The sequence below is a fragment of the Dendrobium catenatum genome, unplaced genomic scaffold (assembly GCF_001605985.2).
Source record: "Dendrobium catenatum unplaced genomic scaffold, ASM160598v2 fragScaff_scaffold_501, whole genome shotgun sequence".
NCBI classification, from domain to species: domain Eukaryota; kingdom Viridiplantae; phylum Streptophyta; class Magnoliopsida; order Asparagales; family Orchidaceae; genus Dendrobium; species Dendrobium catenatum.
Genome location: NW_021318963.1, coordinates 1419235 through 1444831, shown reverse-complemented (window position 1 = coordinate 1444831; position 25597 = coordinate 1419235). Strand labels below are relative to the sequence as shown.

Here is a 25597-nt window from a genome sequence, read left to right as displayed (position 1 = left end):
CTTTGTGTTGCTCGGTTATGCTAGACTAATAAAAGACAGATCTCGCTCTCTCTACCGTATCTTCCTGTCTCAGTTGTAAAAGTGCCACTAATCTTTCTCTTCCTGTCTTCTTGGCTGTTTAGGGAATGGTCGGAGTGCAGAGTAAGCCGGCAAAAGCTTCTCGTTTCTCGAGGCCCGAGGTTTTGCCCTTCTCCCAGTTTATTTGGTTTACGCCTGATAAGCTGATCTATCTTTAGGTTTTACGATATGATGTAGTTTGTCTTCTTTTTCTGAGGATCGTGATTCTTTGTATAATTCTTGGCGACGTGTCTCTGATTTGTAGCCTTTGATTTCTTATAAGTTTTCTATCGCCGCTCTAACTAAAATTTGTAATTTTCTTGGTTACCATTTTAAGCATAGTGTCACAACTTGATGCTTTCATCTATTTCAGCAGAATTATGCTTTTACTTGTTTTGTTTGAAACTTAATCGTCAAAATAATTAACCATGGTGAAGTTTTTTGTTTTGATGTGTATGGCTTGAAATGCATGTTGATATTTTCCTAGGTCAATTTGGAATATGTTGCAATCCTAATGTAAACAAAACAATAAGATTTCACCATTTTTACTGTTCTCTTCTTGGATACAACTTTTATTTGTCTGTGTTTCTTTTGTTTAAATTATGTCTTTGATGTTCATGAAATTCTAACTGTATTACGTGAATCTTTCTTAGAATGACCACTTTGAAAGTAAATTAGCTAAGAACTTTGTTTTTACATCTAGTAGGGCAGATGTTTACTGGTATACTTTCTCCAAGAATCAAGAGCAGGATTTCTCTATCCATATTGTCCTAGTTAGGCATTTAACTTATACATTTAGCATTCTGTCTCAATCTTATACTTGGAAACATTGCCAGTGGTTGTTTTTGTCTGCATGCTTTTTCCTCTAAGTGAATTTTGCCTCAATAATCATCATCATTAGCTTTATCTCAACTATTTTGGATTTGCTTTATGAATCATCATTTTTCATTCATTCCAACTTAGAGCAGCTTGGAGTGCTAAATCTATTTTTTATAAATTATTTTGAACTTAGTGAATGTTACCTTAGGCCTATTCCTCATTTCTAATTCTCTTCTACTAATTTTATCCTATTTAACGGGAGCATTTTCATTGTTATACATGTCTAAACCATCTACGTCCATTTTCAAGGACCTCATCTTCAATATATATCACTTTAATTGCTCATCTAATAGTCTAATACAATCATCCCTTAACTTATCTTTTATTGTTTTGTCGTACTTTCATCTTAACATTCTCATCATATCCATCCTTAAATTAGCTACTGAAAACTTTTACTGCCCGATATTCAAATACAAACAACTTTTACGGTGATCTACCCATTGTTTTCTACTCTATCATTGCTCGTAAAGGCATTGTTCCATCCAAATGAAATACGTTCTTTGCTTCTTGAGGTTGCTCTTGCGTTAATATGGAAGTTATGACCCATGACTGTTATTTTCACAATTCTGATATAGTGATATTGAATCTGTCATTTTCATTCCAGAAATTTTATGAGTAAAGCTATCAGTTTACGTGAAATGTATTGTGATATATTTCATTGATGTGTAGACATGATTCTGAAATTGAGCTTCCCAGGCACCTACATTCAAACTTTTTTTCTCAGATTATTTGTTTTATATTTGTGTATCACTTGCCTTTTTTTAACAGATTAGGCATATGGAGATGTTGTTGCGGGAGGGAAAAGATTTGTCAGATCCAAATTTTCACCAGAAGCTTGCCGATGAATTTAAGTGAGCCCCATGTTGCCTTACTTCAGATCTTCTATCTGTTTGAGACAAAACTAAAATATGATTAAGTAATTCTTTTGGCTGTGATTATTTCTTACCTTTGACTAAGAGATCTATAAGATATTTAATTGTTTTTTTTTTCTATTTTTTTTTTCAGTCGTGCTCCAGGTCGTGTTGAAAGTAAAACCATACAAATGGAGCAAGTAATTGATTATGAATGTTTATATTTATATTGCTAATAAATCTTTATTCTCATAACTTTAAAGCGCTTATTGCGAGGATTATTCTCCTTCCTGTTTAATATATCAGGTGCAAAGATGGTTCCTAAACAGGTTGAAGTTTCATAAAACTGAGGATGCTACCTCACGTAGTTCTTCAAAAGAAGTGAGTCCTGATGGTGAGGAAAGTTTGACAATCAATGCAGTCCATAGTTCTAATTTGCCTGAAGGTGCTTAATCACTAGAAAAACAATGCTCTCTTTGTTCTTACGATACTCACTGTAATGCTGATGTTTGTACCACTTTCTTTCTCCCTAGATTCTAGTTATTTATTTGGTCGAATAAATGTTTATTATTTCATCATCTACCTCCAAAAAAAAGGTTTGATTGGAGTTGTCAATGCTTTCAAATCCTGGTTCTTTTTTTAGATGAAGCACATTTGACATTTGCTTAAGTGATATGATTGATGATCAAGACGATCACTTTGAACCAGTGGTCACTTATTATCATAGATCTTCTCTTCCTATTTTGTACCTTATGTCCCTGGAATGAGGTCCTTGATTTGAATCGAATGTGATCCAAAAAATATATGAATGACTAGGACCACCTGCCTAGAAACCAAGATTATCTTTCATATTTGAATGTCACCTGATCGAATTTCTTGGTTGGCATTAGAAATAGATCAGTGCTTTATGTGGGAAATAGGTTTTCCTTTGAATTGTGATTGACTATTGATTTTTTTTTAAATGATCCTAAAGATTCTTTTTTATATATTGGAGATGGATGTGTAGAAGAAATATAGTATTTTGATAAAAAAAAAACTTCCAAAATAAAAAAAAGTGATCTAGATATGGACATAAAGACGAAAAGTGATAGAAATCATGACAGGACTTATTCCATCATTCATTTGAATCATCCGTGATTTGACATTCAAAAAATTTTGCTGTATCTAATTTTCAGCATTTTTATGATTACATCTTGTAAAAAGTACGGAGCTAATCATTCCTGTAAATTAACTGTGCAGTCTATGTTAGCCTGTACAGTTAACCTACTGTTTCTTACCTTTTTGGACTTTATCCTGGCGTGGTGCAGCTAATGCTTCTGATAATTACGTTAAACATCACTCCTTAAACTATCACTCTTGATGTCAATTCCTATTAGGTTGTTCACTGGCTGATTAATTTTTGTAGTTGTTTGATGTTATTTCTTTGTTACCTCACGAGAATATATTTATTTGTGCTCACATGCTCTGTTTGTCTGTTTGCTTCAAAATGTAAACCCAAGTAAGCATATCTTGCGGCAGACACTTCTAATTATATGTTTATTTGCCTTTCTCATATCAATTTCTACAAGTGATAATTGTCCATAAACTAGAACAATATTTTTAAGCTTTGCTTATAAAACATAGGATGATTAGTAGCTATTAATCAAAGCGATCATTTGTCATTCCTATTGTGTATATAATAACTTTAATATGAAATGTTGCTCGTACTCACATCTATTATTTTATTATCCTTTCACTTCGGTTGGTCATTGTAGTTATTGAAACTGTTTTTTATGTTTTAATTAGAGGATGGCGAGAAAGTTACTGAAGAAGTGGAAATGGAATTTGAGGCCAGGTCATCTAGAGATATGGCGTGGTATGAAATATGAATACTAACCGTGCATGTAAATATTTTTTTACACTCAAATTTCTTGTTTTATTTTCCCTTTCTCTGAGGACCCTCTTGGTGGTTTCTTGCATATGTATATATATATATGGGGGGGGGGGAATTTGAATAAATGAGGAAAAGGGGGTGGTTAATTAAATCTCATAATTGGATATCCAATTAAAGAATTAAATAACTAAGGGGGGAGGGGTTGGCGACATTAAGAGGGGCTTGGGAGTTTATTGAGAGAGATTTAAATGCTTGCCAAGTGGGGAACCTTAAATTAGGGAGGAATATTTAAATCAAATCCTATTTGAATTTGAAATAGGTTTGATTTGAATACTTTCCTAAAATAATATAACTAAATGAGAGAAATGATTTGAAATTTAAATACATTTGAATTTAAATTCAAATGCTTTCCATATTAAAACACATCCACAATAGGAAAGAAGGCTATCAAGCAAGATTGACTCCAATTAAGAGCAAATGGGGAAGGGGCGGCAGGTAGAGAGAGAAGGGGCTGGTTATGGGAGGAAAGGAAAAGGAAATTAATCAAGTCTTCAATTAAGGGAGAAATGATTTAATCAAATACAATTCCAAATTGATTGGAATTTGATTTGAAGAACTTTCCAAAAATAGATATAGTAATTTAGGAATGGTTTTGAATTTCAAACTAATTGGATTTGAATTCAAAATTATTTTTAAATTATCTTCAACCTAATTTAGGAAAACAAAGGGGAATGAAGGAGGGAAGAGGCTTGGGGTGAGGTGGTCGGCCGACTATGGAGGTGGAGGGTTTATGACCGGTGGTTGATATGGATAAAATGGAGGAGACTTATGGCTTTGGAGGGGTTTGTGGGAGAATCGACTAGTGGCAAGTGGGGGATTTTGGCCGGCGGTCAAGGGAAGAGGAGAAAAGGATTTATGGAAAGAAAGATACAACCGTGAGTCCGGACACATCCTACAGCTGACTGGTAATACATTGCCCTTCTCCAAGAGAATTCAAGCCACGAGCTCGGACCCATCCTGCGGCTGGTGGAAGCTCTGATTCTCTCCTATAGAAATTTCACCCAAGTTCTCTCCAAAGAACACAAGTGCAAACCTTTTTTTATTAATAATCCATCATTCCATTACACTAGCAAGTGTCTCTATATATAGGCCTCATAAATAAAAGAAACTAAAATAAGAAGATCATGCCCCTAGGGCTTACATAAGATTAGACCATTAAGTAAGGGTAAAAATGAAAAATACATAATTAAAATAAAAATTACAAATAAAAATTTAAGATAACGTAGGACGATCACGACTGTCGATCTTCAACACTTCAAGCCACGAGCCCGGACCCATCCTGCGGCTGGTGGAAGCTCTGATTCTCTCCCATAGAAATTTCACCCAAGTTCTCTCCAAAGAACACAAGTGCAAACCTTTTTTTTATTAATAATCCATCATTCCATTACACTAGCAAGTGTCTCTATATATAGGCCTCATAAATAAAAGAAACTAAAATAAGAAGATCATGCCCCTAGGGCTTACATAAGATTAGACCATTAAGTAAGGGTAAAAATGAAAAATACATAATTAAAATAAAAATTACAAATAAAAATTTAAGATAACGTAGGACGATCACGGCCGTCGATCTTCAACTCTTCCTCGGATAGACATAGACGGTTGGATGTCCGCATCACTTGGTTTTTGCAAGTTTCATCATGGTCCATTTTGACCTACTTAGCCATTAATAAACAAATAAATCATTAAAGTACCAAACACGGAAGTAAATAGAGGAAGCGAGAGCGGGCGAGATTCCTTTGTTATATTACTGGGTTTTTGGAGGTTTGAGCTCCATTTTATTTCCATTGGGGCTGGCTATGGCTAGTGGCTACATTTCTTGCCTTTCTCCAACTCTCCATTGTAAAATATACATTTGGGTCTTCCATGGGGACTACAATAGTAGAAAGGGAAGCTTCATGTGCCCATTATATAGCAGCAGAATAATGATTTAAAGTGATAGACAATGAAGACCAACTTTCTTTAATTTATTTTTTTCATTTGCAGTGTATTAAGATTCTCCTTCACGATAAATTTTTTTTTTTGGGGAAAAATAGCTATTGCTATTTAGTATTTGCTTCGATGAGTGTTGTGGCAATAGTGAAATTCACATAAGCAACAAAACAGCGGAGTAGCAACTATTGGCAACAATAAGAAAAATAGTGGCAACAACCAACAACAACAATAAGCAACAATTACATGGCACCAAATAGAGATCTCACACACAGACACAATAGTGGCAGGACCAATTAACAACATGCACAACAACAAAGATAGCGAGAGATGCTATCAGATTTTCATTACCAGGGACTTGCATGTAGGCTGCAAACGAATCAAAAGGTCAACAAATTGCTCATGGCTTGACTTGATTAGAGCTCATTCATAATCGCTTGATTGACTAAGCAAACAAGCTTAAATACTTTTATAAATACTCGATTATCAAATGTAAAAACTTGAATAATTTGGTGCTCGATTTATTTATGATTATGAACAATATCATCTAGCTCGATATAAAGCTCATGAACAAGCTTACTAAGAAACTTGATATAAATCTTTTGACAACTAATTTGAACTCTCTCCAAAATGATCTTAAGAGCTTAACCTAATATCCTAAAAGTGAAAACCTCAAATAGCAACAGTAAAACAGAGCAACATTTGTCAACGATTACAAGCATAACAGTGTCAATAACCAATAGCACAGCTAGTAGCAACAAGTAGATAAGGAAAAAGCAGTAACAAGGCAATCAATAATGGGTACATAATATCGAAGCCTATGACTTAACTTACATGAGTTTAATGACGAGGGAATTTGGTTTTATGAAAAAGAAATTATTTTGGGAGAATTTTGATTGTTTGTTTTGCATAATTTCAAATTTTAATTTGCAGTTACTATGAATATAATATCTAATTTGTAAAACAAATTTCACAATAAGTGGAAAACTTGTTGATAATAACAACTTTAATAAGCTCATATTAAAATATAGTTTTAGCAGGAATTGTGCTAATCTTGAATTTTTAATAAAAGAACAAGCTTGAAAATTCAAGTTCATTCTTATTCTGCTATAATTTGAATTTTGATCTAATAGTTCAACTTTTAGGCCTTGATCTCCCTCATATGATGTCCGATTGATGATTCAATCATGCTCATAAGAGTCTTGGAAATATTCTCTTTGATCTTAATGATGTGATATGAAGATCACCAACATTAGCATTTATATTAATAAACTGGATTGACCTTATGCCCAATTCATGATTGTAAACTATCTAATTGGTCGTCTGTTAGATTTAATCCTGATATCAAGAGTGATTAAGGGTGAAGCTTCCATATTATATATATCTACGAGAGGGTTTGTCTTAAACTCTAAGAACGTGAGGCTCTCTTAGTCCCTCCTTGATTCCAGCACTACCACTATAGCCTGTGCTCTTTTATGTCATTAGATTTCTTTATTCTTATATTGTATTTCCTCAGATTTGGGACTGGGGCGATGGAGAACCTAATTAGGTATGAGGGAAAGAGAGGACCGTTGAAGGGAGGCTAATGCGGCTATAAAAAGCACCTGTCATTAACAAAGGGAGCACTCATTACACGTTTCTTTGCCATTAAGGGTATCCTAGAGGTGCTGATCATGTTCATATTTCTCTTTGTGTGTGTGTACAATAGATTCACGCATGTACATATGCAATTTGTGTTTGTGGGAGGTGATAGAGAGAGGGAGGGAGAGAATAAATGGGCAACCATCACCCTTTTCTGTCCTATTCTCTTATTTGCAGTGGGGTTGCTGGGGTAGGGGGTAGAATAAAGAGCAGAGATCATCCCTTCTTGCTTCCTGCCTTCTCCTTTACATTTTGGTGGCTGCTTGCTATTTTTTTGCAACCTGTATCATCCGTCTTTTTATTGTTTTTATTTTAATGAGAATTTCCATTTTTATCAGTCCTCTTGCAACGCTGATAAATAGTTTTAATGTAGCTTACCAAAAGTATGAATGAATTTGATGAGATTTAAGGAAGTTTAGCGATTCATTATTTGTTGATGGACATGTATGTAATGCACTCTTTTTAACTATTTTTTTTTGATTTGAGTGTTGTTTTATTCAACGGTAGTAGTCTGCACTGCTTGTGTTCTTTAAAGCATTCTGAACTTTGTGGCTATCTAAATTAGGTTTCTAGACAGACATACGCTGTCACGGAAACATAGATCTGATATTCACTGTGTTAAGTGATTATGCTACAATTGTCATCAATTGGTTGTAAGAAGTAAATAGTATTGATGTGAAACGGAGGGGGTAATAAAAATTAAAGATCTAAAATTTCATCTCAGATTTCCCTTAATTAATGGATTTGAATTTGAAATTCAAACAATAAAAGAAGGGAGGGAAGAGAGGAATTAATTATATCCTTAATTGAGGTCTTTAATTAGGAAGAAAATCATTAGGATATAGGGGCCGGCCAAGTGAGAGGGAAGGATGAAGTGTCTAAGTTCAATGAATGTGAATCAAACATTAATTGGGATTGAGAATTAAATCTGAAATTAATTTCAGATTGGGAGTAATTGAAGGAGGTTTCCTAAAGTATAATTTATTAAATAGGAAAGTTTTTGAAATTCAAAATTTATTTGAATTCAAATTGAATAACTTTCCAAATTAACAAATAACTAATTTAGGAAAGACTCTCAATTCAATTAAGATTGAAATTTGAATTTGAAATCTATCCAAATTGAAATACACCACATATGGAAAGGGATTAATTTGTGATTTGAAGATTTGGAGCCAAAGAGAGGCACTATGGTTGGCGGTCAAGTGAGGGATAGGGTTTGATAGTGGTGGCTAGGAGGAAAAGGAAGGTTTTGGTAAGGAAGAAAGGATCCTTGAGGCCGGTGGTGGTGGGACTTATGGTCGGCGGGTGGAGGTGAGAAGGGGTGGTGGTGTTCGGTTTAGAGAGTGGGAGGAGGGAAGAGAGAAGCTTGGCTGACGACTATGGAGGATGGCCGACTGTCAAGGGAAAAGGAGAAAAAGGAGTTTAGAGAAATAAAGATAAAACCGTGAGCCCGGATGCTTCATGCGGTTGACGGGTGATACGTTGCCCTTTACCAAGGGACTTCAAGCCACGAGCCCGAACCCATCCTGCGGCTGGTGGATACTACGATTCCCTCTCATAGAGATCTTACTAAAGTTCTCTCAAGGAATAAAAGTGCAGAATAATTTTTTTTATTAAAACTCCATCATAGTCTAATACAAGAGCAAGAGCTTCTATATATAGGCCTTAAAAGAAACTAAAAGGTAACTTTTCCCCTTGGGCTTACATAACTCAAGACCCTTAAGTAAGGGTACTAACGCAAAATGTATAATTAAATCAAATATACAATTAATAAACTAAGATAAAATGGAGGGATCTCGGCTGTCGATCTTCGTCTCTTCCTTTGATTAACTCCACCGTCGGATGTCCGCATCAAGTATTATTACCGATTCTGACAACAAATTAAGATATATTTAGTTGCATCAAGTTATGTGATGTGAATTGATAGGGAGCTTTATGCTAGCTGCTTGTATATATTTATTTATATGTATATTTATATGCATACTTTAGAACATGGTGAGTGCCATTTAAATTAATGATAGAAGTTAGGTGAAAAATAATGACTTGAACCCAATTATTTTTGTCTACTAGCTTCACAAAGCATGCTATTTAAGAGATTAAGTTATGATGAGCTTGATTATTCAGCTGATTTCATATATGTTGACTATTGAGAGATTCATTTAGATTATGATGTGTCAGGGTTTGTGATAAGGAAGAAATGAGAATTTATTACAAAATAAAGTGATGGGGATATCATAGCATGGAAAGTATATCAGAGGCGTGGACGTCGTTCTACGACCACGATCGAGTATATGTATTTTTGAGTCATTTTATTTATTTTTTTCTTTATTATGTGATAGGTACCACTTGAGTATTTCAAGTGATTCCTATCGGATCTAAGCCAAATCGCAACTAATCCGTTGTTTTCTATGAGAAAACAGCCACCAAACACAAAAACAGTGGAAAAATCTGAGAGAACTCGTAGGGAAAAATAGGAAAAACAATAGCAAACGATTGAATTTCACTAGTCGATGCAAAAGACAAGAAAGATACAAGTTTCCTTCGATTCGAGAGGAAGGAATAACTCTCCAAATCTCTAGCCGTAGCCTAGAGCCCAAAAGAAAAACCTAGATCTCCCAAATCACATTCAAAATCAACATAACCCTAATTAAACATGAAAGGAGGATTACAAAAGACCTAATTACCCCCTTCTAATTCAAATATTCCCTCCCAAACGACTCCACGTAGGCTCCCTGGGTTTTCCGCCCCCTCCCTGTTCGCGCGGCTTCCGTCAGGTGAAGACCTGGACCCGTCCAGGTTGGACCGGTCCAGCCGGCTCAGGTGCCGGCCTAACATTATGTTATGTAGCTTTTATTTTTTATGTGTTTCTTGCTTTCCCGTTTTACCCTTTTATTAAGAGAGGTCGTATGTAAGCCCTAGGGGCATTGTTGTTCCTTTTTTTTGAGTCTTTGTACGAGGCTATTTATAACCCTATTGTTCTTCTTTTCAATTTAATGAATGATTGAATTATAAAAGTTTTCTTCTCTTTGTTTGAGTTCTCATGAGAGCTTGAGAGATTAGAGTGAGATCCCTAGGAGAGGGAGAATTGCGCATCACCCACCAACCTGGACGAGTCGGGTTTGTGGTTTTACTCTTTATCTCTTTCTCGTCATCCTCCCACCACCACCGCCGGCCTTCCTCAACCCAACCGACCACGCCCACTCCCAAACCTCCACCTTCACCGAACCCATTTCCCTTTACCCGTCAAACTCCACAAACATCCCCACCTAGCCGCCGACCCCCATACCCCAACCCAAGTAAGCCGCCGGCCCTAGATCCCCTATCCTCCTTTGGAATTCCATTGCCTATTTTAGATTGATATAATTTGGGCAGATTTTGAATTCAAATCCATCCAATTTGAAATTTAAAATCTTTCCTAAATTACTAATCTATTTTAGGAAAGTTTCCTAAATTAAACTCAATTTGAATTGCAAATTAATTGGAATTCCTTTAACACTTTCCTATTCACTAAATCCCAAAATAGCAATCCCAAATCTCCCTCATTAATCCTCCCATAGCCCATGATGCCGCCGGCCCCTTAATTAAATCCCTAGGGATTTATTTCCAAATCCTCCTACCCTCTCTGGGAAACTTTTCTTAATTCCCCTCCCTCTCATAGCTGAAATTTTCAAATCTCCCACCTCTTTATTTCTTTCCAAAATACAACTCTTGCAATTTGGAAACACTTTCCCTATTTTCCTTCCCCCTTGCCGCCGCCCCTACATAGCTCCTCTCTCCTTTAATTAATTCCAATCATAGGAATTAATTAGAGCTTAGCTTGGAAACCCTCTCCCTCCTCCCTTGGCCGGCCACACCACCATCATCTCTACTTCAAGTTTGAGAGAAACTTCTTTCTCTCTAACGGAGCTTCAAAGGGGTTGCTAGTAATCTTTGGAGACAATCCTCTTCTAGCACCTATGAATGGCCGATTCGGATATTGATTACTGTCTCGCCTACTACGACGAACAAGGGTTTGTTTGCATCCTTCACTCGACCTTTTTCGATGTCAACCCTCACATCGACAACACCGTCGAAGAGTATGTAGAGCACATTCTGGACACCCCTGTCGAGGCCATTGAAGAACATCTTGGCGCCGTTCAGTGGAGGATAGAATCTCAACCGTGATAAGGGTTTGCCAATCTCCCTTGTCTTGTACTTTCATTGTCTAACTTGTTCTTTTGATTTGATAGATTCATGAAGATCTTGCTCTCCAAATTCTGCCGAGCTTAGTAAACGTAGGGATTGAGTGCACTTTATTTGTTTCTAATCTTATTGTTAGATTAGGATGTTGTTGAAGCCTACTTAGCATGTTGTTGAGTTTCTAAATTATTTTGATTTTTCCAAGTGTTTAGCAAGTGGCTTGGCCTAAGCATAGGCACCATTCTCTTGTTTTATTTTATTGTTTTAATTTGCTAAAGTTTTCATCTTTATTGCTCTAATCAAGGAATCATGCAATATTCTTATTTCATCCATCTACAAGCATTTAGTTCTACATCATAAAGTCTAAATAACAAGCTTTAATCTTTATAATGGCCTTTTAGGAAACCAGAGATGTGGTAGAGAACCATGAGAGTAATGCTTATACCAAATCATTTGCGAGAAAGTATTAACAAATCTTGATTTTGAATCTCTGTCAAACTAACCATGTATGAATTTGAATAACTTAGTTGCTCAAAATGGTGAAATGCTAAAATATGCAAACCTTAGTCTATATTTTCCTTGTTTGTTTTATTTTTTGTTTTCTCATTGAATGATGCTGATACAGCGGTTCCTTTGGAACCGCCTCTTGAGGCGGTTCCTTCTGAACCGCCTCAGCCAGCCCATCATGGGCCGGCACTTGTATACCAAAGGAGGCAATTTCGCCTCCTTTCTTGCCCAAATTAAATTACCACCTAAGGGTGGGGTCCACGGGATTTGAATTTATTTGAAAATTATTTTTAGGAAAGATTTGAGGAGGTGGAAAAGTCTTTAAATAGGAGAGGTAAGGGGAAGGGAAGGGCATGCAAGTATTGTTTTCTTCTTGGAGTTTCTTGGGTGTTTTGGGCTCTAGACTCTCTTGTCTAGAGATTTGGGAGAGATGATCCTCCTCTCGAATTGAGGATCACTTGTATCTTGATTTCATGTTGCTTTTGCTTTGTTTCCCTTATTGCAATTTAGTGATTTGGGGCTGATTTCGCCCAGATTTTGGCTGAATTCTCGCTGTTTTATCTCCAATTAGTGATAGGTTTGCTTGCGAACACAAGTATTCCCTTAGGGTTACTTGCGAACTCAAGTATTTCCTATCAGATGCATCATGAGAAAATTAATTAACAGGGCTTACATAAGTACTGATCAGAGTTGTTCATACATGACAAAGGTGCTTACCTGTTGTTCTCCATTCGTCAACACCTTTAATATATTTTTTATGCCTTGAATGTACATAAACAAGCCCCTTCATATCATGCTAAATTTGAAAATGACGTGTTTCATGAATTTTTGAAACCGTGACCTAATCTTTTGCTTCACATTTGATGGGTATTTTCGCACTCTATTGATTGTTTTTTTTTTCAATCAGTTTTTTGGTATTTGATTTTCAATTCTTCAATTATGTTCAACTTCCTCAATAAGTATCATTAACAAATTAATTTATAGAATCTACCTAACATTTTTGAAATTTAATTTGTATACAGCCTTCTGTACCTGTAAACATATATTGATTTGGTTCCTAATTGAATTCTATGACTACATATGTGATTTCTCATCCGCATTATTTTCTCCTTGCAGGTATGATGTCTCCACATTTCTTGCGCATAGGATTCTTAGTTCTGGAGAAGTTGTAAGAATCATCATCAAATTCTCCCTTTGAACCTTATAAGTGAAAATTCATATAATGATATGACTCTTGGTGTTATTTTTCTTGCAATCTTAAATAAATTGTTGGGTCAAATCACCTGCTACTATAGTTCCTGTTCTCTAACTCATACTTATTTATGCTGTCGGTAAATTGCCAAGGTCTAGAATGAGTTAAGGGACTTTTTGGCTCATTAGTGGGAGAAACTGACTGCCTTTTGAAAGTTGAAGTTGGGGAAGTGCTTCGGAGAAAGTTATATGATTTTATATTCAGCAGTTTAAATTTCTTTCCGATGTGAGGGAAGTGGAAATGTCCATAACATCAAGAAAATTATCACATATAGATGGAAATATAAGGGAGAAGAAAATCTCTATATTTCGCTACTCAACTTATAACCTCTAAACACTTGATAAATGTCTTTATCTTGCTGAGCGTCTTATATAGAGACTTACTGACATAAAAGCTTTACAATAAAACTAATAGAGACAAATCCAAAACAATTATTACTGATAGGAAGTAGAATAATTGGTCAAAAAAGTAAAGTGCTATGGCTATTCTACTAGCTTTGTTAATGTGCTTTAAAAGCATTGATTCCTTTTTATCCTTTAATCTTCTACTTTCTTGTTTTCATTGCTCCCCCCTTCTACTCCATCGTTGGCCGACTATGCTTTATGCTAGTTCAGAAGGTTGTAGATTTACCATAACATGACTTGCTATCAAGTTGGCGTACGATCTAATTACTGGATAATGCTCTCAGTGAAGCTCATATTTTGCCAGGAAATCATCTCTAGCTAGCAACCCAATATTGCCATAATTATCTTCTTAAAAAAACTAACATTGAATTACTTTTTCTCCTCTGTTTTGATTTTTTACATTATCTTTCATATTGCCCTTCTTGATTAAGAAAATAATTCTTTTGAGGTGGACTTACATCAATCAAGTTAAAAAAAAAAAAATCCTTTGTTCCATTGCAATATGAGATTTAATGATTCTGTTTGAAATTAAACATTTATTGTTTAGCTGTTACTCTTATTTATCTCTTTTGTCACTCGTTTGAGTGTTAATAGATGTCAACCAACTAGCTTTCATTCGTTATATTGAATGAGGAAGACGATATAGAGACATAGAACACGAGCATATAAAAATACATCAATAATTGCTAATCTGGAATATCAAAGTCAATAATGCACAAGGAGATTGAGAAGGAACAAACTAGAGGTAAAAAGCTAGGAGCATGTCATTAGTGTTTTGTGGTTAGTCTTAGCATTTTAGGTTATTTAATATACTGTTTATTTTTTCTTCTATGTTGCCTATAATAAGCAAAGCCTTCGTGATTATCTTTATATACACAGTCTAAGAATTGGATGCCATTTTATCGTCAATGGTCTATCCCCGAATCAAACGCAAGATTCACAACATTATTTGATCTATCCCATTTGTGGATATGATTTTATCCATCAAATTGCTTTAGAAGATTAATACTAAGAAAAATGATCATAGTGTTAACAATAGGAACAAGGGAGATGGGTCCCCACCCTCATTCATTAGAAGGCTTAGGTGGATGTCTGTGTATACTAGAGATATTTGAATTGACTTCATGTATAGAATGATAACAAAACATATAGAGTGTTTACCTTCTCCTAGAATTATCTCAAGATAGGAACTCAATTGGTCCATATATAGCTTAGCTGAAGGAAGTTTAACATATATGTTAAAATGATCAGTTGAAGCATTCCTTGTTGATTGAAAACTACCTGTTAAAGGATTATCAACTTGCCTTAAAGATTATATTATATGCTTAGTCTATATGTTGACCCAAGAAAAACAAGGGAAAAAAAAAAACAAAATACCTTACCTATTGCGCACGACCCCCCTACCATCACACGTCATCCTCTTGTTCTCCCTTATCACGTGTAAGTCCCTCTACTTGTTCATTTCTCTCGCTGTCTTCATCTCTCTTTCACACTCTCCCTCTTGCTCTCTGATTTCAGCAAGATTCATTCTTCCCGTGTGATTAGTTGTCGGCCTCATCTCTTGAAATCGTTGCCACACTTCTGATCCTAACCAAGTACCCAAAATGCTTGGCGTAAGAAGTTTGGAAGGCGCACAGAAGCCCGCCAAAGAGGGTATTGATGAGAATATTGAACTTGGAGCAAGAAAGTGGGGACTGGAACCTCGCTGAGAGAGGCGTCGATGCGCTTTTATGCTCAACCCTCTAACACGTCTCTATTGTGCCTAAGCGCCATCGCTGCCTAACCCGCTGACCTTTCCCTATCCCTCTCTTTCCCCCTCCTTTCACTTTTTCAATTTCTCTCACTCTCTTTGCTTCTCTCAGTGCCTCTCTCATTCTCACTCTCTCCTCTTTAACTCTCTATAGATCTCTTTCACTCTTTTTTTAATATATATTTTTCTCTCACTCCCTCCTCTTTAACCTTCTCTCTAACTATCAGTTTTTCTTTCTTTCACTTTCCTTCTCTATTGACTATCGCTCCCCTTTCTCTCTCTATAAAGAAAAATGAATAAAAGAAAATAAAAGAGAGAGAAAGGAAAGAAAAAAGCAAGAAAAAGAAAAAAAAGAAAGAAAAAGGTAAGAATAAAAAAAAGAAAAAGAAAAAAGGAAAATAGAAAAATTTTGGTTTACTTGCTTCATAATTGCTGTCAACTCTGTTCCTTATGCGCAAAGTTATAAGTTTGCAAACTCTTAAAAAATCCCCAAAATCCCTTGAATGTGGCTGATTCAATGCTACGAGTGTAACTAGCACATGCTTTCCTTAGTGCGATAGGGAAACCCGTAGATGACATTTGTGATGCGACGGGTAAGTCCTGTTTTTTAGCAAAATGCAGAAAATTCAAATTTAAGTATTTGTGCGTGTCTTTTTCAACGTGTTGTGAAACATTGCAACCTCTAAGCAAGTGCATGGAGACATGCACACCTTTCTTGGTATGGTGGTATAGAAGCCCTCCGGTCGCGGTGTTTTATGACACCAATCATGCATGCCTTTTTTGATGTGATGGGAAGGCCTACCACTCTCAAAGTTGCTCCCTACACTGGAAATAAGTCGTATGGGTATCTAAAGTCATAGTGAACCCGAGTTGCATAGAACTTAAAACGAACAAAATAAAACAATATTTTGGAATATAAATGTTGCAAGATTGATAAAATGAACAAATGCAAATTACAAAATAAAGATTAAAATCAAAATTAAAAAATTGTTGAAAATTATGAAAACTATGTGGTAATAATTGAATGTAAATTGAACTCATAGGGAACTTGTAAAGAACCTGGAGAATTTGGGCATCGACATGAATAAATCTCACTAATTCCATATGAACACCCATAACTCTTTGAATTATGAGGCAGATGAGAGTTTGAATAGTGAAACGAATGAGTTTCCTACCACTTATAAAATTGATGTCCTGTGGGTCCCATCTAATTGACTTACAAGCCACATTAATAATTGCCTCATTAAAAAAAATGCAAACGACATGCAAAAGTCTTAAGTCGCGACGCTTACAATCGGATTCGCAACATACATTAGCGGGCATAATGCGAGTAATGATGAACTTAAAATGATAAGTCATGAGCACGCTCCAATGATAATACATTCACATGAAGAATTGCTATGTCAGATCGTCACACATCTTAGACATTTCAATTTTCAATCATGTGGATAGTTTTTAATTAAAACAAAATAGTAAAACCAGTTGCACTTCATGTGTGCATCGGTGCCCTAGGAAATATATACTAATTTCTAAAGATGAGTTCTTAAATATTCCGTGAACATGCCCGTGAATGAATTTTTTTTAAATAAGATAAATCACTGATTGTTGTGTCATTGGTCGCACAACCATTTTGATAAAGTGTGGGGACACGTCAAATCTCAAAAAAAAAAAAAATCCACGTGTCCTCGAAATGTGCAATCCAAATGTTCTGAAAACTTGCTAATGCACTTGCAAGTGCAAAAAAAAAAAAAAAATACAAATATACTAATGAATGTCCAAACACACTGTGTAAATGTTGCGAAGATTGTGCAAGTATGCAAGTGCATCATATTAGTGCATCAAGAAATATGTAAGTGCTTCATGCAAGTATACTGTATGAATGCATTGTGAAATGTGCAAGTATGCCGTGCAAATACATAAAAAGCATGCGCAATATATTTGATCATTGAGATCCAAACTTATCCTCATGTGTTCCGACTAATGCATCAAACTCCTGAATCTAAGGTTTAAGAATGTTGCGCGGTTAAAAGTGGAATAAACTAAACCAAATCCTTCTCGTTTTAAAAAGTGCGTGATTGCTTGATTATTTAAAAAAATTACATCTCTTTTTTAATCCAAACTTACTAGCGTTGTGCTTTGACCAATATATCAAACTCCTAAATTTGAGATTCTAGAATATTATGTTGGGTTAAAATGGAATGAATTTATATTTGATTCTCCTCAAAGTGCATGCAAATATTTTGAAATTCTATTATTATTTTAGAAAATTTAAATATTCTTTTAAATTTTGAATGTTTAAGTATCAATGTTATATACACTCTCTCGAAAGGGCTGCTCTATCTTTAAGCCAGAATCGTAAGTCCCACATTTCAAATTCGATCCTCCTTGCAAGGATTGGGGTTTACGAGACTTAACCTCAGGAGAGATATCCAAACGATAAGTTTTTAATCATGCTAAATAAATCCTATCATCATGAATGAACTTATAGTTTTAAAATCCACGATTATATTTGATTTTAAATTCACATTATGCCTTTAATGCCTTTTACAAAGAAAGCTCATTACAAAACAAAAACTCTTTAGTTTATTGCTGGTATGACAACTCACAAAAAGATATCTGGAACACGATCCTTTGTTAACAAATATTTAGAGTTGACAATGTTGAAAAAATAAAATAAAATATTCAAAAAAACCCCCATGATTGAAAATATCAACGGGAGGGGATTATATTTTTCAAATCTCAATTTTAATGCAGGTCATTTCAAGGATATAGATAAAAATATAAAACTTTAAAATCTTATAAGATTTAAAATCATTCATGTGCTTACCCCTAGAATGTAAACAAAATCCAGTCACCCTCATCAATTGTTTGCCGTGATAAATTTGAACATAATTTCATCTCACAAAGAATTTATGTCTTATTCATTTTCAAACGAACTCTCGTCAATAAAGACATGACACATGTCATTTAACTAGTGGTTTTGCTGCCAAGTGGTACAACAAGTAAATGGTTATGACTGAAGTCATTTGACCTAGTTGTTTTTCCACAAAATGACACAAATAAATTACATCAGGTTTAGAGCTTGCAAGTTCTTTAATGTCTAAAACCCTAAAGTAATTAATCATGAGGTGTACTTTATAGGGCGCTAAGTCCTATGTTCACTAAGGTTGAGTTGAGTTTGCCCCACTTAAACAAAGTTTATCTCATGTCTACAAGGTTCTCTTGGACGAAGTAACCATGATTGTTGATAAAGATCATTTGGTTAGGTTGGGTTGACTACATTATTAGGCTAAGTAGATTACATACTGGTTCATCATCATCCCCCCTTCCACCTGCTTCAAGTATAAAGTGGTTGGTGGTAGGTTTCAATAATAAACTAATTTGTTGCTGTTATATGCTAAGCATTTAATGCTTATCTAACTACTAGCCTTAATCAAAAGTTTCCTCTTGATTATTGCTAGGGGTAATTAATCATAGGAGCTTGTGCCTATAGGAAACTTGAGACTATATCATAAAGTCCACTCAAAATGAGTGAAATTTTTGGTTATTGTCTATCTTCAATCTAATATGCCTTTAAAAAATTTTTATGAGCAAAGTACTCCTAGACTCTCCCATAGAGAGGTAGGACTGTAGGAGCATGAATTTTTTGGATTCCATCATCTCACACTATGTAGTAATATATTATTTTAGTTTGGCATTGGAATGTTATACGTTAAAATTATTACTAGAAAACATGGATATATCTGTTGGATTGAAAGATTTTTGAGCGTACCTAAATTGCTGAGTTTTATTTTAAACATAATTATCCCATTGATATCTTCAACTATATGACTATATATAGTGAAATTTTCTTATGTTTCTCTAGTATCTCCACTATCAGTGGAATCTAAGGTCGGGATTGAGAATATTGTTGTTATGAACTACTTGATGCTTCAAGACCATTAGCCGCAGTAAATGAGATTCTTCTACTTCAATTGAATGAGTATTTAGATGTCTCTAATTTGTCTGTTTGGAATTTGGACAAAAGAAATGACGAATTCTTTTATGGTGATGTTTTTCATAATATTCATAAAGCTCTATATCTCTAGTGATGTTAGTCAACTGTTATGGTTTGAATTTGATTTAAGCATCATAAATGATCTTATCTAGATCAGGGGCATCGGCTTGGTTATTGTTTAATGAAGTTAAATTTGCCATATTACAATTAGTGGTCTTTGTATGAAAGTTGATTGCATTTGCATTTATACAACTATACCAGTTTAGTTTTAATTTTTATTTGTTCTTTGGAGTGGTCAATGTAGGATCTGCACCAAGTTTGATTAATGTATTTGGAGTATAGTTTATTGATTCCTGATTAAGATTTATGCTTAGAACTCTACTTGGCACATCTCAAATTTTTTCTCTCTTCTTGTTTTAAACCTAATCTCTTAAATCATCCACACAATGTTTTATATAATTTGGTAATAATCCCTTATGTATAATTTAACATGTTTAATGTATATGTATGATTGCTTCCATTGTTTTAGGAAGACGAACTATCTATTTATAATTTATTGCTTCAACTTGTAGTTGAAGACTGTCTTCCGTCACTAATTCCTTCAATTTTGGAAGACCTGTTCAGGTATTCTGAAAAATTGTTTTAGCATTATATGATAGAAGCAAAGATATAACTAAATTGTACTTTCTGCTGACTTTTTTTTAATTTTATTTTCGATCCATTCTTAAGCTAAACAAACAAGACAAGTAGTTTGAGCAATTTCGATTGTAGATTTCTGGTGTGGTGCAGCTTCAATCATGAATCAGAAGCTTAGCATTCTACTTCAAAGAATTATAGCAGAACTTATCCTAACCTATATCATGGGGTATTACCCAAACAATGGGTGGTGCTTTTGCAGGTTAACTACCTTTAGCTGCCCCGGGACAATTTTGATACTTTTACCCCGATAGAAGTCTAGGCCAATTCAAATAACTCTTTTTTAAAAATAATATACACATTTAAAGCTAATTATATGTCTATATCTAGCTGTTTAAGTATATGTTCAATTCCCAAGCAAAAATGCTTAAAGCTAACTCCTATATATATCGACATATCGGAACTTCTAAGTACATATTCAATTTCCAAGTCAAAAGTGTATAAAACTTGTAATATAATGCAACATACCTTATGGTTCTTCCATTTTCTTGAGAACTTATATTTGAGGCAAAAAAATGTATTTCATACATTTCCATTTAAGCTTAAACTAATTCTGAATATATAGTTGCAGACAAAAGATCTTTAGATTTTGCTTTTGGATCAAGTTTTATGTGAAATTGCTCTTGATATGGTATTGCATTTTAGTTTCTTCATATTTAACTGAAACTATGCACCTCGTGTTTCTCTGCACTGGCATTGGCTACTCAAAAACAGCCTTGAGTGTTTTAACCCAACTTTCCTTGTCCAGTGCCTATAACTGCAAGTCTTTCCAAATCTCCGTACTTCAAATAGAGCATTCATGTGCATAGAGTTTAGCCTATCCTCCTTTTTGATGAAACTCAAGTTGCATTCTGATACGCCAAGACCAGTTCAGGAGGGACGAGCCCTTGGGCCGGCTCAACACCTACAACAGGCGGAAGCCTGCTGGGCCGCAAGCTTTAATTCTCGCCCCCCTTGGGGTTGGGGTCCACGGCTTAGGGGAGGGGCGGGGGGGGGGGGATTGTTTGGTTTTTTTTTTTGGGAATTGTTTAGTTTTTTTTGTTATTTTTATGTTTGCTTTAAGTAGGAGTTTGTATTAGGGTTAGGACTTTTTTTGTGGCTAAGTTTCCGAGTGCTTTGGTGTTCTTGGGCTCTAGCGGCATCTAGAGAGTTTTGAAGAGATTGATCCTCTCAAATAGAGGATCGTTTGTATTTTGCTGTTATCTTTCATTTTTTAGCTATCAAGAGTGATTTCCTTGTGCTTTCATCCATAAAAACCCTAAATTATGCTTCATCAAACCGCATTAATTTTGATTTCAGCTATTAAATTCTTGTTTTTCCTATTGTTTCGTATGAAATTGGTATCAGAGCTGTTTTTGAGACTGCTTTTTGGGCTGTTTTTGTGAGATCCAACAGCTGATTTTTATCCGATGAAGTGTTGTTTTGCTGTTTTTAGGTCAAGATTCAGATTTTTGAGTTCTACAAAAATCTGGGTATTGATGGCGGCCAAGAAATTAGTTGCGCTGGAAGAACGCCTTGAGGGGGATGAGTCAAATGAAAGCAACGATGGAGGATCAAATATCATCCATGGAAGGTAAGGCTTCCGATCTTCATGAGATGGTGAAAAAGATTTTGAAAAAAACCAAAATCAAATGGCGGCATCAGAGGCAAGAGGTCCGGTAGGGAGAAATACGAATTCTTAAATTCGTAAGAGAGAAAAAGTTGTGTAAATCATAGAGGAGAGAGATTAAAAGTATGTAGAGAGGCGTGGTTATGGGGGGCATAAATTTTGGGGTGCTGATTGGGAAAGAAAAGAATGGGATTATGGTAGGAGGGGTGTTGATTTTGAAGGAGGGGAGAAAATGAAGATGAGTATGAGTATGAGTGTGGAAGGGAGGATTGGGGCACTTGGGGAGGACCAAACACTTGGGAAAGGGAAAATTATGGAGGAATCATGGGAAATAGAGGAGATCAGAAGGTCCATAAGCTGAAGATGTCTATTTTTGAAGGGGAGGATGCACATGGGTGGATCTACAAGGTAGAGCGGTATTTCACCGTCAATGAGTTGACATATGAGGAGAAATTGACAACAGCTGGCTTATGTTTGGAAGGGAAGGCATTTGCTTGGTACTAGTGGAGAGACTTGTGGAGGCCCATACGGAGTTGGAGGGAGTTCAATGAATGCTTATTAAAATGTTTTTGAATTGGCAGAGGAGAGTTCTATGAGCAGTTTTTTGCACTTGTGCAAGAAGGTTCAGTGACATATTATCACGAGAGGTTTGAGTACCTGACAAGTCGATTGGATTGACTATCAGAGACTATTCTTGAGGAGAATTTCATGAAGGGACTCAAATCAGAGATTCAAGCAGTGGTGAGGGTCATGAGGCCTCGTGACTTGGGAGAGGTTATGGAGTTGGCACAACTGGTGGAGGATCAGAAGTACCAGGAGAGGGGAGCCAGAGGCAGCAGTTTTGGGAGCTCTTATCGGATGACCACCACTCTCTTAGCACCCAAGGGGCCTACATCGGGTAACATTCGTGAGACTCCAAAAGTAAGAGGAAGTGGGTGAACTTCAAGAGATTGACAGAGAGGGATATGTAGGAGAAGAGAAGGGGCTATGCTTTAGATGTGATGAGAAATGTATGCCATGACATAGGTGCAGGGACCGATCACTTCAAGTTATTACTGTTTGTGATGATGAGGAAACTGAGGGAGGTGAGAGAGAGAAAGGGAGAGAGGAGAAGGACAAGTTGCATCTTGACGTGGCATAGGTCTCCCTGAACTTAGTGGTAGGGTTCACTCTGAGTCATACCATAAAGGTGAAGGGAGAAATAGCAGACAGGGAGGTGGTGGTGCTGATAGACAGTGGAGCTACCCACAATATCATCTCTAATCAGTTCATGGACCAATTGGGGGTGACATTAGTGGATACAGGGTGTTATGGAGTGATGATGGGTACTGAGAAGGTGGAGACATGCCAGGGGATATCCAGAGTAGTGTTGACCATATAGGGGGTCCAGGGGAGGGAGGATTTTCTCTCATTGGAGTTAGGGAGCACTGATGCCATCCTGGGGATGAAGTGGCTGCAGACCCTTGGGAACACTAAAGTCAATTGGGGAGTATTGACGATGGAACTAGTGGTGGAAGGGAGAAGAATAGTGATCAGGGGAGATTCAGGGCTCTCCAAAGCCATGGTATCACTCAATACCATGGTGAGGAGTATGCATGAGGTGGGGGAAGTTTATCTGGTGGAGTTACATAGGTTAGAGGGGATCATATTGAAGGAGGGTGGGAACATTCCTCTTTCAGTGCAATCATTGATTCAACAATTCAGTGAGATTTTTCAACCACCTTAGGGATTGCAACCACTAAGGGAGCAAGAGCACGCTAGTACCTTGAGGGATGGTGTGTCACCTATAAGTGTCAGGCACTATCGCTATTCTCAATTTCAGAAGGATAAAATTGAGAAGTTGATTAGAGAGATGTTGGAAGCAGAGATTATTAGGCCTAGTGTGAGCCTTTTTTCTAGAAGAGTGTTAACGGTTACGAAAAATGATGAGAGTTGGAGGTTTTGTGTAGACTACAGGGTGATGAATAAGGAAGTTGTTCCAGACAAGTTTTCCATCCGAGTGATAGATGAGCTGAGTGGGGCAATTATTTTCACCAAGATAGATATGAAGTCATAGTACCATCATATCAGGATGAGGGAGGATGTTCCAAAGATTGCTTAGAACTCATGAAGGGAATTATGAATTTCTAGTGATGCCTTTTGACCTTGCTAATGTCCCAACCACTTTCCAGTCCCTCACGAGCAAGGTCTTCCGACCCTAACTCAGGCGATTTGTGTTGGTGTTTTTTGATGATATCCTTGGTTACAACAGGTCAAAGGAGGAGCATTAAGAGCACTTGAGAAAGGTTTTAGAGGTGTTACAGGAGCAGCAGCTGAGGGCCAATCTGAAGAAAATTTTGTTTTGCCCAGGCCAGTGTGGAGTACTTGGGACATGCAGTCTCTAAGGAGGGTGTAGCAATGCATCATATCAAACTTGAAGCTATTTTGAGACGGCTATTGCCCAAGAATCTTAGGGAGCTGTGGGGATTCCTAGGGCTGACGGGCTACTACAGGAGATTCGTGAACGGGTATAGCATCATTGCATGACCACCGACATAACAATTGAAGAAGGATAAGTTCTTATGGGGGAGGCGGTCACAACAACTTTTGAGAGCTTGAAGAAGGCCATGACCACTGTGCTGATCTTGGTAGTTGTCCAAGCCCTATTGTATTTCACTCAGGTCTTCATAGTGGAGACAAATGCCTCAGGATATGGATTGAGAGTAGTACTCATGCAGAGCCATTGACCCTTCGCCTTCTTCAGTCAGGTGTTGATAACTAGGGCCAAGATGAAGTCAGTCTATGAGAGGGAATTGATGACCATTGTGTTAGCCATCTAGAAGTGGCGACCCTACTTGTTAGGCTGGCATTTTCATTGTCAGGATAGACCAGCGAAGCTTGAAGAACTTGTTGGAGCAGAGGATTGTGACAAAGGAGCACCAAAGAGGGATGTCAAAGTTGTTGGGATATGATTTTGAAATACAATGTAGGTCAGGGATGGAGAACAAGACAATAGATGCCTTGTCCAAATATATGAGGGAGTTACATGTACTAGCACTATCAATACCACTAATGCTGGATTGAGAGGCCATTAAGGAGGAGAGTGCATGGGATGAGGAGTTGGGAAGGATTAGGGTTGATTTATTGAAGGAGGGGAGTAGCCACCCAGGGTATTCTTTAGAAGGTGAAAGGCTCATGTACAAGGGGAGATTTGTGATTCCTAGGACATCAGTTCATATTCCACACCTGCTCTAGGAGTTCAATGGGAGCGCTGTTTGGGGTCATTCGGGGGTGCATAAGGCATATAGGAGACTAGCCTCAGAGTTGTATTGGAAGGGGGTGCACAAGGATGTGGAGGAATTGGTAGCCAGATGTGAGATCTGTTAGAGGAGCAAGTACATGTCCATGTCTCCAGGAGGATTATTGCATCCTTTAGCTCTACCTTGTCGGGTGTAGGAGGAGGTATCCTGCGACCCCAATCGAAAGGGTTCACAGTGATTTTGGTGGTAGTGGACAGACTGAGCAAGTATGCTCATTTCATTCCCCTATGACACCCCTGCATGGCAGTAACAGTGGCATCATCTTTCATTAGGGAGGTGGTCAGACTAGATGAGATACCGGAGTCTATAGTATCCGATAGGGATAAAGTGTTCCTCAGTTACTTTGGGAGGGAGCTATTCAGACTATGAAAGAGGAGCACCCCCTACCACCTGCGGATAGATGAGCAGATGGAGGTGGTTGATAGGAGCTTGAAGACATACCTACGATGCTTTGTGTCGGAGACCCCCGACTGTGGGCCAAGTGGTTAGCATAAGAAGTGTACTTGTATAACACTTCATATCATTCTGTCTCTAAGATGACACAATTCAAAGTGTTGTATGGAAGGGATCTACTTCATCTGGTGTATTTTGAGCATAATAACACCCCATTTTCT

The 25597-nt window shown here is 36.6% G+C and overlaps 1 protein-coding gene across 3 annotated transcripts in view; it reads left to right on the top strand.

Annotated features, from left to right (window-relative positions):
• Positions 1 to 25597, top strand: part of LOC110095310 (protein SAWADEE HOMEODOMAIN HOMOLOG 2) — a 31191-nt gene that overhangs the window by 211 nt on the left and 5383 nt on the right. The window contains exons 2-7 of one of the 3 annotated variants that reach the window (XM_020820801.2): positions 123 to 179; positions 1705 to 1787; positions 1942 to 1987; positions 2094 to 2181; positions 3573 to 3642; positions 13093 to 13144. In XM_020820801.2, the coding sequence (XP_020676460.1) occupies positions 126 to 179; positions 1705 to 1787; positions 1942 to 1987; positions 2094 to 2181; positions 3573 to 3642; positions 13093 to 13144 (393 nt within the window). In that variant the 5' untranslated portion in view covers positions 123 to 125. Of the gene's footprint in view, positions 1 to 114; positions 180 to 1704; positions 1788 to 1941; positions 1988 to 2093; positions 2233 to 3572; positions 3643 to 13092; positions 13145 to 25597 lie in introns of all 3 variants that reach the window. The other 2 variants (XM_020820800.2, XM_028694558.1) reach the window with 2 other exon arrangements.